Here is a 16,291-nt window from a genome sequence, read left to right as displayed (position 1 = left end):
CTCATTCCCCAAGGCTTACAAATTCTTAGAGAGAGAACACACTATTGTACATGATAGTAAGAATTTTCAAGCTGATCAGGCCCTAAGAGACCATTTTAATCAAACTTCCTCATTCATGTCTGAGAAAACTGTACACAGAAAGATTAAACTCGCCTAAGGCTATAGCAATACTTAGTGGCAGTGTCAGGGTTAGGACCATATTGCCCACCTCCTTCCGTCTAGCCAGGTGTTCTCTCCACTGTACAGATTTACCACCCTGTTAATACATGCCTGTTCCTACTTAGCTTTTGAGATTCTGATAGGCCAAAGTCAAGGCCTAGTACCTTTTAATTTTAATATTTAATACATCATAACAATTTAATATACTGTATAATTTTAATTTTAAAAATTTAATGTAATATTTATTTTAGTATATGTGTATACTTTGTGGTATATTTGGGACTCTTGCTAGTCTATTTGCATTTTATAGAACTTGGAGAGAAATGTACTATTGCAATAATTAATTGTTATTTTTGCTCAAGACCTTTTGTTGGTCACATCTGTGGCTTCATATAAGCCTAAATTATGTGTCAGGAGCATAGTGGGGTTGGCACAGTGCTTTACCCACATTGCTTCATTTGCATCTTTGGTCAGTGGTCTAGGATTGCGGGGCATTGAGTAATCTGCTCAAGGTCACACAGCTTTAGGGGAAAATAACTCCTGCCTTACGGTCAGTTGTGGTCAGACTCCAGGCTGCCAGCAGTTTGTCTTCGTGGAATAAGAGGAATGAGAGCAAAATGATGAGATTTTGAAAGAGAATGTAAAAATTTATTTAATTTAAGGGCTTGCCTTTTATTTGAACATTACAGCCTCTTGATATTTTCTTATTAAAATGTCCTTTCTGTTGTGAAATTATTGCCATTGTAGATTGTAGGTAGGAGAGCCTCCTCTTTCATCTGTTTATTTGGTTTTTTTAAATGTCCTTATTTGGCAAAATGAACAATTGGCACCTTGTCTAGGCCCCTGAAGTCTGGAGTCTGGAGACGAGTGATCTATGATGATTTACTTTGTGTAGTAACATCCAGAAACACCTTGTGTTATTGTGGAAAGAAGCAGGGATTGTTGGCATTTAAGTAGGAGCTGGAAAGTTGTGTCAGGAGGTGTTCAAAGACCTCTTTCTCAATGAGTGGGAGGTTGAATCTTTTCTTTTTTCCTGTTCTCTACATTAGGTTTCCAGAACTTACTCATAGCTGAACATTTATACCCTTTGACTGCCATCTTCCTTTATCTTTGAGACCCTGGGAAACACGATTCTAATCTCTGCTACTATTGTTTAACTTTTGAGATTTCCCGTATAAGTGAGGTCTTGCAATATTTGTTTTACTGTTGGTGGCTCATTTCACTTAGCATAAAATCCTCCAGTTTTACTCATGTCACAGATGGCAGGGTTTCCTTCCTTTGTAAAATCTGAATAGTATTTCATTGTTGGTGTGTGTATATATATATATAATTCATATATTCATATGTATGTATATATTTTACAATTTCTTTATCCGTTCATCTGTCAACAGACACTTTTGTTGTTTCCATGTCTTGGTGACTATGAATAATGAACATGGGAGTGCGAATATCTCCTAGAGAAAGTAATTTTATTTCCTTTGGATATATACCCTGAAATGGGTTTGCTGGGTCATATGGTAGCTGTATTTTTAATGTTTTTTCTTCCATATAGTTTCCCATAGTCATTGTATCAATTTACCATTTACTTTTAAATGTTGCCAGAAGGTACTTTTTCCTTTCTTGTATTGAAGTGTAATTAACATACACTGTTATATTAGTTTCAGATATACAATATAATGATTCAGCAATTCTGTACATTACTGAGTGTGTATAGGGAAGTTGAATATTTTAAGCTCTTCCTTCTAGCAGTAGCATATGTGGTCACCCCAAAGTGAGAAGTTGGTTTCATTCATTTTTAGGAAGAAAAAGAAGCGGTGAGGGTACTTGGTTTCTGGTCAGAGTGGGTTGGTGGGTGAGGAAGTGAAATGAGACAAGAAGAGAAGTCAGGGCAAAGTGCTTCCCAATCCCCAAACAGAAGAGGAAGTAGAAAAGGCATCCCAGCAGAGGGAGGAGGCAGGTTTGGGTGTCCCCTTTCACTGGCCAGCCAGAGGGAGCTCCTCTGGAGAGAGAAGGCTGTCTGCCAGGGAGGAAGTACATTGCAGGGCACCCAGGTCAGTTACCCCTGGAGACAAATGGCTTTCCTTGGTTCATCTGAGCTACACTTCCATACATCTTTGGAGGAAACAGCATTTTGCCAAGAAATTCAAGTGCCTGTGTTGACTATTTAACTGGACAGTTCAATAGTGAAAATATATGGGACAGTTTCATCAGTGGGGCATGAACCCAACTCCCAAGGATGAGGGGTGGGCCAGTGTGGTGATCTGACAGAATGTGGTAGAGACAGCTCTCCAGGGGCAAATCAAGGAGACATGCTACTGATGGGAATCCCCTTACATCCAGTTCTTCACAAGTGCATTGATTTTCTAATATCCTACTTTTTTCATACAGGCTTTAAGGTAACATACAGAAATACAAGGTTTAATAAGTAAGGAATGAAGGCTATAGAGAAAATAAGGGTAGAAAGAACAAGATAGTAAGAGGAAGGTGAGGTTCATTACTTCAGAAATGTCTGCCGAACGTTTCCACCGATGTGGTCCTGTGGTAGGCCTGGGGAGAAGAAGACAGGACCCTGCCTCTGTGGAGTTTCTGATTTGCTCATGCAGCATACAGCAAGGCTACTGACACACAGCCCTGAATCCAGCCCATAACTTTCCCTTTTCAACGTCATTCCATTAGTTGAGTCAGGGGAGCATCTTTTAATACATTTAATCCTCTTAGATATTACTGACTTCTGCCATTAATCATGAACTGTGATTATATTTTTCTTCTGGGATTGATTTGATACTATGTACTAGCATTTAAATATCATAACTGGATACCTTGGCATCTTATTCTTCTAAAAACAAAACAAAATGACTCTCCTGATAACAGGCTCTATTTCTAGCATCGTGTACAAATGCAATTTTGTCACTTATGTAATTTGTTGATACATTAATTTCAGAGTTCTCTGTAGCTGTTTCCTGAATCTTTTAGAAGCACTAACTTAAGAAGTTAAAGTCTTGTGGAACCGGGTGGCTCAGTTGGTTGACTGTCTGACTCTTGGCTTCGGCTCAGGTCATGATCTCGCGGTTCATTGGTTGGAGCCCCGCTTGTAGCACAGCTACAAGCTGTTTGCTTGTAGCTTGTTTGCTTGGGATCCTCTCTCTCCTCTCTCTCTGCCCCTCCCCGCTCACTCTCTGTCTCTCTCTCAAAATAAAGTTAAAGAAATTAAAGTCTTACTCAATGGACATCTTTTTTTTTTTTCTTAACGTTTTATTTATTTTTGAGAGATAGAGGGAGACAGAGCAGAGCAGGGGAGGAGCAAAGAGAGAGAGGGAGACAGAATCCAAAGCAGCTCCAGGCTCTGAGCTGCCAGCACAGAGCCTGACGTGGGGCTCGAACCCACGAACCATGAGATCATGACCTAAACCCACGAACCCATGAGATCATGACCTGAAACAAAGTCAGACGCTCAACCAACTGAGCCACCCAGGTGCCCCAATGAACATCTTTCAATTGAGAATTATCACTTCAAAGATTTTTTAAATAATACGGGTAAAGGCTAATTTTAAGTGATCACTGAAATTGAAACATAAAATCTAAAAATTCTAATGGAACTTGTTGGTACTGAGAATAGAATAGATGCCATTTGGAGATATACTGATTTATTTAAATTATTTATAATGTATTGATTATTAATGATTAATATACCATATTTTAAGAATGGATATAAACATTATTACTCTTTAACTTTTTGGCATCAACACAATTATGTAAAAGGTGATACATTTTGGATCCTCACAATATATATTCTCAAGCCAGAGTTTATAACCTAGTTGGTGCACAGTAGGCCCAGACATCTGCATTTCGAAAGCTCTGTAGTTCTTGTCTCATGGCCAGGGTTGAGAACTGCTCTGCTAGATAGTGCAGATAAAACACATCAGACATCACGCTCTCAAGAGCCTGGTGACAAGTGGGAAAAGAGGAAGAAGTGACTATTTTTGAGCCCTCTTAAGCAAAACTTTGTGAGAGAGTTGCTTTCTAGCTGTTATAGTTAATTCTCATCACAATCCTGAGCAGGGAAATTTCACCTTCATTTTATAGAAGCTGGTATGTTAAGAAGCTGAGATATAAAAATATTTGTGTCTTGGGCTACGAGCAGGGATTTGAACCCAGGCTTTTTTCTGGCTGTGGATTCCCTCCAACGTGTGACATCCCACTATGAAAGAGTCTACAAGCAGAAAGGTATCTGGTTCAGGCACAACAGAAACAACCTTGATCTTCTGAAATCGGTGCTTGTCGCTTTTATTTTATAAGCAAGTTCTCAGGAACTTTCATATTATTAACTAGGAGCATTAAGGGTGCTGTTTCACTGTAGGTAGAAATAAGCTTTCTTGCTGTTTTACTCTGAGGGAATAAGTATTAACATTTAAATATTTTTTAAAGTTTTTTAAAAATTTATTTTGAGAGAGAGAGAAAGGGAGACAATGAGTGAGAGAGGGGCAGAGAGAGCACGGGGGGCGGGGGGGGGGGGGAACAGGGGACCTGAATCGAGCTCTGTGCTGTCAGCAGCGAGCCTGACGTGGGGCTTGAACTCACAAACCATGAGATCATGACCTGAGCCAAAGTTGAATGTTTGACTGAGCCACTGTACTGGTGCCTCTGTACTGTCATTTTTATTTGCTTAGTCTAGAGCAGTAGTTCTCAATGGGGGTGATTTTGCTGCCCAGGGGCATTTGGTCATGTCTGGAGGTGATTTTGGTTGTCACAGCTGGGGGTGGTGGGATTGCCACCCAGGATCTAGTGAGTAGAAGCAAGGGTACTGCACACATTCCGCAGTGCACCAGACAGACCCCACCACAAGGAGATATCCAGCCCCAGATGTCAGTAGTGCTGAGGTTGTGAAACCTTGCTCTGGAGGAAAAGAAATTACTAGACATGTGGAATATTAATGGTTTTAATAATAAGTTAATGCTACTTGTTAAACATCCATGGTGTTCTGAACCCTTCGATTTGTGTTCTTGGTATCATTTCCAAAGGAACATTAAAAATGATTTTTAACCTCAGGAAACTTCCACACCAATGGGAAACCAAGAGAGTTCTGAGAATTTGAGCATCTATCAAAGGGGAAACATCACAGCTCATACAAGGAGAAGGAGATATGCACAGCAGCAGAGAAGATGGCCCCTTCTGCGTGGGTGGGTAAGAGCAGGACCTCTCAAGTCGGGCAGAAAATATCTGTGTTGTGTCTTCTTTCTCCATTGGCAATCCTTGTGACCTTGAACTAATATACTGAACTGCTCTATTCTCTGACTTGTAAAATGGGGATAATGGTGGTACTTATTCATAAGGTTTTTGGGAGCTTTTAATGAGATGATATGTGTAAGGTGCAATGTCTGGCATGGAGAAAGCATTCATTAAATTCTTATTTTTCTTGTTATTTATTAGAGGGTTTCCACAGAGGTGGTGCCCGGGAGCTGCCCATACCTCCTCCAGAGGGAAATTCCAAGGATCGCAGGCTTTACCCCCTCCTTGAGCAACGAAAGGTGAGTCAGGGCTCCAGGACATGGCCTGTCCAGTGGGCAATGAGCCGTCTGTCTCAGTTGAGTGGAGATGGAGCTGGGCTTGGTTGGCTAAGGGGAAGGCAGAAAGGAGGAATGACACATTCTTTTCTCTTGTGAAACTGTAAACTGAAGGTCTTTATCTCAGTCCTCAGAGAAGCAGCAGAGTAGGGAGCAGGTGTGTGAATGTCTTCATTTGTAAATGAAAACGGTATCTTAGAGCTGAGGCTGCTCTAGCTTCCTTCCCCAGGCAGGAAGTGAGCTCCCCTGTCCCCAGAATCCTTTAGGGGAGAGGGAGATAATAGCTTAGCTTGGTCCCCCCAGAGATTAGGGTGAGGACAGTGAGTTGGGGTGTTCTTGCCCTGGACACCTGCCAGATTCTCTGCCAATGAGGTCATTGCTGGCTCTTCATCTTTGTTTGACATGGGGTTTACCAGAGAAGGGCACCCTATCTTTATCCTTTGTTACCCACACCCTTGCTGCCTTCTCCTGTGTTTTGTCAACACAGGATAGTATTTTTAGTTTTCTTTCACTGATATCATTGCAACCTTATGTCCTTATGCCTTCCTTGTCTGGGGCCATATATCTTCTAGACTAGGAGTTCCAGAGGGAGGTGTGTGGGACGGCCGTGTTTGATATGTGCGGGTGTGGGGCCATTAGCTGCATCTGACAGCCCCCTCTTTTGCTGTTGTGTGGGTTCCCGGGCCTGGGCTTTCCTTGGCTTGTCTTGTGTCTCTCTGGAGTCCTTTCGTTGGCTGCATTCTGTTTCCAGTTGTAGGAATGGCTGCTGGAGGGTGGGTGGCTGAGAACAGGTACCTCCTGGGAGGGGCTGAGGGACAGGGCAGCTCTCTCTCTCTCTCTTTTAAACACAGATTCATATTTATTTATCTTCTAAAATCCTTTGGATATCCTATGTCTTGATCTATACCAGGAACTTCCTGGAGTCTTGTTTCTGAGAGAGGGGCTTATTGCTAAGAGGGAACAGAGAACGTGGTTGCAAAGCATGGTTGTGAATATTTGTCGGAGCGTTAGCTACCTCAGGCCCAGCATGTGGAATTAGCTAGTGGGCAGCTGAGTCCTGGTACTGCCGGCAGTTTATAATATCAGGACTCTGCTCGGAACTAGCAATGCTAGAACGTTAAGCCCATATTCTTCTGACCCCCCAAATCTTGCCCACTTTCATTTCATTGAATTGCTGGTGTACACCATCACCCTTAGGTGGTGCACTGACCTATCATTCTCATTTCCATTTCTGTGCTTAGCTTGANCTTTCTTTCTTTCTTTCTTTCTTTCTTTCTTTCTTTCTTTCTTCTTTCCATTTTGAAGTTAAAGAAATGTAAGTTTATTTATTGATTAAGGGACAGAGAGAGAGAGAGAGGGAGACAGAAACTCCCAAGCAGGCTCTGCGCTAACAGCGCAGATTTCATGAACCATGAGATCATGACCTGAGTTGAAATCAAGAATCAGATGCTCAACTGACCAAGCCAGCCTGGCAACCCCCAGGTTGTGTTTCAAAGAGTAGAGGCCTTAGAGTTGATTTAAAATTACTGCCCGCCCCCTGTCTTCTAGTGTGTAACGTACTGAGTCTGAACTTCTTCATTTGTAATACCTGCCTCGTTGCCCTACTGTGGTAACCAGTTCAATAATTATTGTCTGACTACCTACTATGTGTCAGGCAATGTGCTCAGCACTGGAGCTGGGGGAGGTGCAGAGACCAATACCAAATACTCGATCCATGTTTTTGAATTTTGTTTAATGTTGGGAGGTAGGCCCATAAACAAAGAATTTCAAAACAGTGGGCAGATGTGAAGAGGTAAGCACAGGGTGCCTTAGCAATACAAGGGAAAGGCAAGAGTGCTTTTCGGAGAAATGGGGGACAAGATGTTGTGAAGGATGCGGGTCAGTTGGGGTGGGTGTTACTGGACCTGAGAAGTGTGGGGGTAGGAAGCAGCGTGATGCGAGCAGGGTATTACTGAAACATAATGTTTGAGACAAGAAGTGATTCGGCTGATGCTGGAGAGTGAATAGAGGCCAAAGTCACCGAGGCCTTATAGGTCATATCAAGAATTTAAGACTTTATCGTACAGGCAGTGGGGTTTTTAAGCAGGAGAGTGACACGGCCAGATCTGAGTTTATATCAATCACTTTAGTGATCGTGTGGGGAGTGGATGTGAGATTGAAAAGTCTGGAATCAGTCCAACTAGGAGGCTGTTGTAATCGTCCAGGTGAGTGATGATGAGCTATCACAAAATAATCATGAGGTGGAGGCCATAGAAGGGAGGCGATGGAGTTTAAATATTAAGGCAATATAAAGGGCAGATTTTAGAGATACATTGCTGGGGAGAGGGTGGAGTTAGGGTGACTCCAGGTGTCTGGCTTTATTGGATGGGAGGATGACGGTACCGTTGACTAAAATGGGATTCACAGGAGGAGCAGTGTTGGGGCAGGGGTGGAGACGGTGAGTTAGGTCTCACTGGAGATGCCTGTGGTGATGTCTAACATGCAGTTGTAGATACAAACCCAGGCTAGGGTAGAGACTTGCGAGTTATCAGGAAGGATATTGGTGATAGGGAAATACCAACAATGGAAGCTTTTGTCCAGGAGCACTGTGTGGAATGAGAAAAGCAGTAGTTTAAGGACTGATTGGCAGGGAGTCCCCGTGATTAAATGGTGGGTGAACGAGGAATCCAAGGTGGAGACCCACACTGACAGAGAGAGAGTGGCCTTGTAGTCACAAGGGAGCAGACAGTTTCAAGAAAGAGTAAGCACTAGGGTCAAATGCAACAGTAAGAAAAGTATAGAAACTATTGCTTGAATTTGGCAATGGGAAGGTATTGATTTTATACCGAAGGGTGGTATATAGGGGATCTGAAGCTGCAGTGGAATGAGTTGGGGAGGGGAAGGGAGATGGAGACAGCAAGTATAGGTTTTAGTAGAGAAGGAAGAAGGGAGATAAGATGGTGCTGGGAGACCCAGGGGAAGGAAGGCTTTTGTTTGTTTTTAGATGTTGTGAAACTGGAACGTATTTATAGGCTAAGAGACAGGAAACCCTGGGGAAGAGTGGGGAGGTTGGAAGCTAAGGGGTGAAAGCTGAGGCGGGCAGGTTCCAAGGGTGGAGAACGTAGATGGGGGACTGGCCTAGGGCAGGAGGGAGAACCCTCATCCCGGGAGACTGTAGATAAGGAAAAGGAGGAGCACAGAGATCGATCAGAGCATAGTGGGGACTGGAAAGTTCAGCCAGCTCTCACTTTATGGCTTCAATGTTCTCATCAAGATAAGAAGAGTTGTGGGACGCCTGTGTGGCTCAGTCAGTTGAGCATCTAACTCCTGAATTTAGCTCTGGTCATGATCTCACAGTTTGTGGAATTTAGCCCTGCATTAGGGTCTGGGCTGACAGCATGGAGGCTGCTTGGGATTCTCTCTCTCTCTCTCTCTCTCTCTCTCTCTGTTCCCCTCCCCCACTTATTCCCTCTCTCAAAATAAATAAACTTAAAAAGAAAAGAAGATATGTTGTCTGCCAAAACAGATGGTCTTTGGGGTTGGGTGGGGGGACTTGAAGGGAGCTCTAGTGATCAGAACAGTTCCTGAGGAGGGTGGGAGAGAGAGCCTACAAAGCACAAGTTAAAGGATCCTCGATCTGCAGCACTCACAATGCAGGTGCGTTTGGAGGCCACAGTGCTGTTGTAGAGTTTCTTCAGCAGCACTTGGCCTGGGCAGGGGAGGGTAGAAAGCAGACATGAGATTCATTAGGGTTGAATTTTTTTTTTTCCAGAAAAATGAGATTGAAGATAGATGCTTGTGAGAGAATGGTTCAGGTGGTCACCTGTATGGTCTAGGCCGAGCAGGCAGCAAATGAAGGACTCAGGGGACCAGTGGCCTCCATGATGCTGAGGGGCAGGCAAGAGCCACACAGGAAATGGATTGCTGTTTGGGGCTGGGCTGTTGGACTTTGAGATTTCCAATGAGGAGCAATTCTGACAAGGTTCCTGGGAGCGAGAAATCTGAAGGGAATGGAGACGAAGAGGTTTGTGAGCTGTGAGACTATCATGTTTGGCAAGTTATGGACATCCAAGTTACGCAGCCAGGTGGTAGATGTAAGGGAGAGGTGAGAGCTCTCAGCCTTCAGTGATGAGATTGGAAGCTGATATAACCATGGGACTGAGTCTCAAAATGACAGACACTTTTATAGGAAGGGGAAGAGTAAAGGTTTGGAAATGGCAATGGGGAGTTAAGGAGACAGCAGCTCCCTTCTTGATCTTGGTGCCAGTGGGGAGTGGGATGTTGACCAATCTCCACAGAAAGTCACAAGGAAGCATTCAGGCTGGACTTGGTGTAGTTTGTGCTAGGTCTGAGGAGGGACGGGGCTGAAATCTGAGATTTCACCATACTTTAGGTCCTAGGGGGTAATTTTTAACCAGTGTGACCTCCACCCCTAGAAAGGCCACTTCTTTCTAATTTGCCCAAGGCACCACAGAGGCTAGTGGTGATCCTGGGGAGTGGAGACCTCGGCAGAGTTGGGTTTCTTCTGAGATCACAGGGAAAAGGTCAGAGATGTAAGGGAGCTCACTAGCCTTTGGGGACTTTGAATGACACACAGGAACTGTTGCTGAGAAAGGGAAAGAAAGAGATGGAAAGAGAGGAAGGGTGGAGGAGCACTGAGGAGTCCTGAAGAGGAGGGGTGATTGGAGGGACTTTCACTGGGGACAGTGACTGGGTCAGCTGCCTCTGAGACATTAATAGACTGGTGATTCCAAGGGTCCAAAGGAAAGCCACTGGCCTCCCGGGACCAGGCTTCAGCTCCACAAGGACCACTGTGGTCCTCGGACGTCTGCATGGATGCATCATGTCACAGGATACTTATTAAAATGCATGTTCCTGCCATTTTACTCAGCTCCAAAGTGATTCTTAAGCACCTTAAGTTTGAAAACCCCTGACTGGGAGTCTTGGTGGTCTTGGGTACAGAGTGCCTGCTGGCATTCGGTGAAGACTCATAGATACGGCACCGAATACAGGACCTGTCTGTTCAATGATCATTATACCCATTGCGACCCCTTGGTTCTATTGGTGACCTCTGGGAGGGCGTGAAAGCACAGCACCTTAGCGGTCAGAGAGTTATTATCGGCCGATACGCATGCCAGTACACATGGGGTGGGGGGCAAATATGGCCTCACTTTTCCCTTCTAGTGCCTCTCAGTCACACTTCTGGGAACCCCCTTCTTGCTCTCATCTCCTCCTTTCGTCTTCCACAGGCCTCTCAGTCTTTACTGTCCGCCAGGGCCTTGCTGGGTGTCCAAGGGCCAGCATTGTCCTGGAGGCCAGTGGGTGGATGATGGACAGAGGCCAGTGCTGACGGCCTCCCCTAACTTCCTTCAGTCTACACCTTTTCTCTGTATTGCCCAAGGCTCCTCAGAAGTGGGTGGAGGGGAAAAGGAAAGAGAGGTACGGGAGGACCAAGGCCCCTGGCCACATTGTCACCTGAGTCTTACACTCTGGGTCCACTCCCCCCACCCCCACCCCACTATGGCGGCCATCTCTCTCCAAACCTCCAGCCCTCACTAATCTGAAACACTCCTGAAATTCAAATCAGAATTTGAATTAATTCCATGAAGTGAATGTTTATTTAGCTGAGCCGGCCTTAGATGTTTGGGCAATGAAGATAAAATGCATCAGTGCACAGTAAAGGGGAAACTCAGGGACATGGTGGTGTTGTGAGATGCGCCTTAGAGAAAGGAGAAGGGAGACCCAGCAGGGGCTTCGTGCGCACATGCAGCGATGCAGCCAAGGGGAAGAGGCCCAGAGGGCCCGGGGAAGGGATAGTTGGTGGGCGGGGAAAAGAGAAGGCAAGTGTATGAAATGAGCCTTGTTCTGCCTCCATGTGGGGGGCCGGTTTCCTGAGCCAGACACTCAGGTGGGGTGGTGGGAGATGATCATGAGGTTTGCAGGGTTCCGGAAGGGCAGGAAGGGCATGTGAACATCGGTGAGGCATGAGAAAGTGAAAAACAACAAACCCCAAACGCTTGAGTCTCCCTGCATGTTTGGCCATGTAAGTGAACTGGCTGATGGAGAGCCTGGGATTCTGTCATTGGAAGGTAGTGAGGTGGTTTATTTAATCAAACCAATAAGTTAATACCATTCATTTTAATTCACTATATAGTCCTATAACCTTGTATATGAGTCTCTGTGTTTCTGATGTTCTCAGGCATGCAGTGGACTAATATGGGGGTAGGGGCGGGTGGTGGGTAGAAGTCTTGGCGGCCAGCAACTGTTTTACAACACTGGATAATTGCGAAGGAAGTATGAAATCATTCACCGACAAGACGTGACGAGCATATGAGTAATAATACACCATCCCTGCCCTCCGGGGCTCTCAGGTGATCCAGGAAATAAGTCTTGTGGACAACTCACAGTAGTTTGAGACTGACCCAAAAAGCCATACTGGATGTGGGAAGGCAGCCCCAAGGAAGAACAGGGGAGGGAGGAATTATGTCCAAACATCCTGGGTGTTGGTTTGCTCCCTCCACAGCTAGACTGCAAATTCTCGGAGGGCAAATACTGTACCTTCCTTTTATGTCTCCCATGATACTCTGCATCCGTGTCTGTTCACTATCTGCTCACTCTTCACTTTATCACCTGAAGGTACACCACATGCTCTGTGTGAGGTGCATGGTTTTTGTTAAGTGACTGAAATTAACTTTTCCTGTCTTTCTTCCCATTCTTTCACTTCCCTCCTATCTCCTGAAGATTTATATAATAAATCCTTGTTAAAATGAATCATAAAGGGTGCCTGGGTGGTTCAGGCGGGTTGAGCATCTGATTCTTCATTTTGGCTCAGGTGGTGATCTCACAGTTTGAGATCAAGCCCCCCATTGGGCTCTGTGCTGATGGTACGGAGCCTGCTTGGGATTCTCTTTCTCTCTCTCTCTCTCCCCCTCCCCTATTCATGCTCTCTCCCTCTCTCAAAATAAACAAATTAAATTAAAAAGTCATGAAATTGTCAATGACATTAGAAGTTCAAGTTCACTAATGATGTATAACATCAGCAGATGTTAATAGAAATAAGATAATTTTCCACATTAATGAGATTGTACGTAGACAGAACTTTTATAAATGATTAAAGGGAGAACCTTGTTCAGCTTTTTGTGGGGAAGACAACCTGATACTATTTGTCAATAGCTTTAAGATGGCAGATCTCCTTCTATCTACGAGTTCAGTCTCTATGAATTTACCCTAAGGAAATAATTACTGCTGAGGGGAAAGAAGATAATCACAGCATTGTTCCTGAGAGTGAACACTGAAAACATCTTAGATGCTAACCAGTGGGGCACTGTGTGATTAGTGCCTTGAAGCAACTTATAATAACGTGGTAGAAAAGTATTTGAAAAATGAAATGAGAACATGTTAAAGCAGAATTAAGTTAAAAAAAAATATTACCAAAAAAACGAGCTCAGAAAACTAGTGTGGTAGGAATTCTCGTTTTTTTTCTAGCTATATGACCTTCGGCAGGTCACTTAACCTTTTTGGGCTTTAGTCTTCTTTTCTATAAAAGGGGGACATTGCTCTCTGCCCTGTAAGGTTGCTGTGAGGATTGGTGATATGGATGTGGAACACTTGTTCATTGTTTGTGTATCAATCAGTTAGTAGTGGATATTGTTACTCAACTTTTGTGAAAAAATATAAATGTGTATTTGTACAGTAAGAGGAAGTAAAATGTTAACAGCGTTGTCTCCAGCTGGTGCAATTGTAGTGATTTTTCTCTCCTTCTTTAGGCTTTGCCCTTTTCCCAAATTTTCTACAATGAACACTATAGGCGTCATATTAATATTATAATTAGAAGCAAAGGACTTAGAAAAGAAATGGTCCTAACCTTGTGGTTAAAAAATTAGAATTAAAGAGGGGAGCCAGGTGGCTCAGTTGGTTAAGCGTCCGACTTCAGCTCTGATCATGATCTCAGGGTTCGCGAGTTGGAGCCCCACAGCAGGCTCTCTGCTGTCAGCATGGAGGCTGCTTCGGATCCTCTGTCCCCATTCTCTCTCCTCCTCTTCTGCTTTCTCTCTCTCTCTCTCTGAAAAATAAATAAACATTAAAAAAATTAAAGACATGAATTACTGATCCCATCTATGTTAGAATTATAAGAGACCTAGCAGTTATTTGTTTAACTTCATTTTACAGTGGAGGACACTGAGGCACACGGCGAGGGAGTTCACATTTCCTGAGCCAAGGCTTTTTAAACTACACTCGTCTGTCTTTGAGGACAAGGGGCTCAAGAGAGAGGCTGCCATTGGCCTGGCTGTTCCCCAAACCATTGGTGCCTCCAGTAGAATCCTGAATCTTCCAAATCCCTTCCTGAATCTCCCAGAGAGAGACTTGTGGCTCCTTTCCTCTCCCAGGCAGTGTGCTATCAGACAGAATCCATCACTGCAATCTACTTTTTTCCAGCCAGACAAGTTTGACCAGGTCCCTTCTCCAAATTTCATTTTTTTTCTTCAGTGGAAACAGTGGTGTCACTGGACATCCTTTGCATAGTTTCCAGCCGAGGCGCCTCTCCTGGGTGCAACAGCCTTCGATTTGTCCTCACGTGGATGTGCTCCAGGTGCGTTCAGCAACTTGTGCCTAAAATGGAATTACTGTCTTCCCTCCCAAGTCTGGTTCTCCTCTTGTAGAAAAGGGCAGGCCCAGAATCCAGGATGACACTCTCTACCCCTCCTTCTTCTCACCCCTTATTGATTAGACCCCTTACTGATTAGTTGTCAAGGCTGCCTGATGCAGGCCACATCACTCAATCGGTATTGATTAGGGATTGATTAGCCTGAGGCATGCTCTGTCCAGATAGTGGGCGGGTAGGAGGAAAGAGGAAGATAATCAGAGCTCCATACCCTCATGAAGCTAATCCTTTGCTTCACCATAAGCAAAGAGGAGATAGTGGGCTTTGAGATAAAGGGGAAGACATTTCTAAGGGTCCTTGGGGGAAGAGAAGAGGAGGCATTTTATCTGGACCTTGAGGGCAGTGTAGGATATTGGCATGTGAAAGAGTTGAAGAGAATTTCAGACAGGAGGGGAGTGGGGAAAGCCCAGGGAATGTGCAGGAAGCAGTCGAGCCCTCTTGGAAGAGGGAAGGATCACGTGAAGACAAGAGGGAAGGAGGGCTGGTGTGGGCCTGGAGAAGGACTTGACTTCCATATATTGTCTTCTGAACTGCAGAGCCCAGGGCCACAGGGGCCAAAGGTCAGAGTAGCCAGCAGAGGACATTCCAAGGACATCTTTTTCACTCCTAGGGGCTGGTGGTGCTGTACAGCTGACCCTTGAACAGCATGGGTTTCAACTGTGTGATTCTACTCATACATGGGTTTTTTTCTTTTTGATAAACACAGGACTGTAAATGTATTTTTTTCATGATTCCTCATGATTTTCTTCGTAACATTTCTTTTCTTTACTTTTTTTGTGAGAATACAGTACATGATATATATGACCTACAAAACGTGTTACTCAACTTTATATTATTGGTAAGGTTTCTGGTCAACCGTAGACTATTAGTCAAGTTTTGAGGGGAGTCAGAAGTTATATGTGGATTTTTGAGTCTGCAGGGGATTGACACCCCTCCCCACCGACAATTGTACTTGGAATGATCAAGATGTGATTTTTGCAAATCTGGTGTGAATCAGCATCTCATTGTTTATGTACATTTCCTTTATGTTGACAAATAAAAGCTTTTGATGTGTTCTTTCTCACATTTATAGTGTGGTCATTTGGCTTTCTGTTCTATGAAGTGACTCTTCATATCCCCTGCTCATTTTTCTGGTTGTTTGTCGTTTTCTCATTGATTTGTAGGAGTTGTTTTTTTTTTTTTTAATAGTACTGGACACTGAACATTTATTGGTTGTATGTGTTATATCTTTCCTCAAAATATGGCTTGTCTTTACCTTTTGTTGTGGTGTGTTTTCCTGAGCATACATCTTTAATTTAAAAATAGTTACATTTACAATCTTTTCTTTTATGAGCAGGGCTGGGGTTTTTTTTAGTTGTTTTTGTTTTTTGTTTTCTTCTTAAGAAATCCTCTCCTTTTGTGAGATTTTAAAAAGATATCCCTCTATATTTTCTTTTAAAGTTTGGAAGGTTTGCCTGTCACATTTGGGTCTTGAATTGACCAGAGATTAATTTTTGTGATTGTGGGAGATAAAAATCCATGATTTGTCACATGTGGATAACCAGTTTCACCAACACCATTTACTAAAGAGGCCATTCTGTCTCCATGGACCTGTAATGCCAGTGATGTGGGCGTATTTAGAGAGAAGAATAAGGAAGTTCTTGGATGATGGGATGCTTTAGCAGAGAGATTAATGAATGAAGGAGTGAATGAATCATGCAGTTATCTGGGGGATGCTTCCCCTGGGCAGCGTTAAAAGCAAGTGCAAATGCCCTGTGGTGGAGAGCCCTTAGTGCTGGAGGAATGGCAGGGGGCTCAGCGCAGTGAGTTTTGTTCTTGTCGAAATACGTATTTACAGGTAGAGGTGGGTGTGTGTTTAGGGTGATCCCAAGGGGTCTACAGGAATGGCCCAGTGCTTACATCCCTCAGTCCTGACAAAGGCAAGGATGAG

General features: G+C 44.0%; 1 protein-coding gene across 6 annotated transcripts in view; it reads left to right on the top strand.

The window, feature by feature from the left end:
* Window positions 1–15,424, top strand: part of PTS (6-pyruvoyltetrahydropterin synthase) — a 49,303-nt gene extending 33,879 nt beyond the window's left edge. For 3 of the 6 annotated variants that reach the window (XM_077780538.1, XM_077780543.1, XM_077780540.1), the window contains 4 exons: window positions 5,206–5,340; window positions 5,587–5,684; window positions 14,187–14,289; window positions 14,898–15,424. In XM_077780538.1, coding sequence (XP_077636664.1) covers window positions 5,206–5,340; window positions 5,587–5,684; window positions 14,187–14,289; window positions 14,898–15,002 — 441 coding nt within the window. In that variant the 3' untranslated portion in view covers window positions 15,003–15,424. Of the gene's footprint in view, window positions 1–4,242; window positions 4,384–5,205; window positions 5,341–5,586; window positions 5,685–14,186; window positions 14,290–14,897 lie in introns of all 6 variants that reach the window. The other 3 variants (XM_077780544.1, XM_077780541.1, XM_077780542.1) reach the window with 3 other exon arrangements.
* Window positions 15,425–16,291: the final 867 nt, after the last annotated feature.

The sequence above is a fragment of the Crocuta crocuta genome, unplaced genomic scaffold (genome assembly GCF_008692635.1).
Source record: "Crocuta crocuta isolate KB4526 unplaced genomic scaffold, BGI_CrCroc_1.0 scaffold374, whole genome shotgun sequence".
Classification (NCBI taxonomy): domain Eukaryota; kingdom Metazoa; phylum Chordata; class Mammalia; order Carnivora; family Hyaenidae; genus Crocuta; species Crocuta crocuta.
Note: the sequence above shows the minus strand (reverse complement) of the source record. Positions and strands in the feature narration are given on the sequence as shown.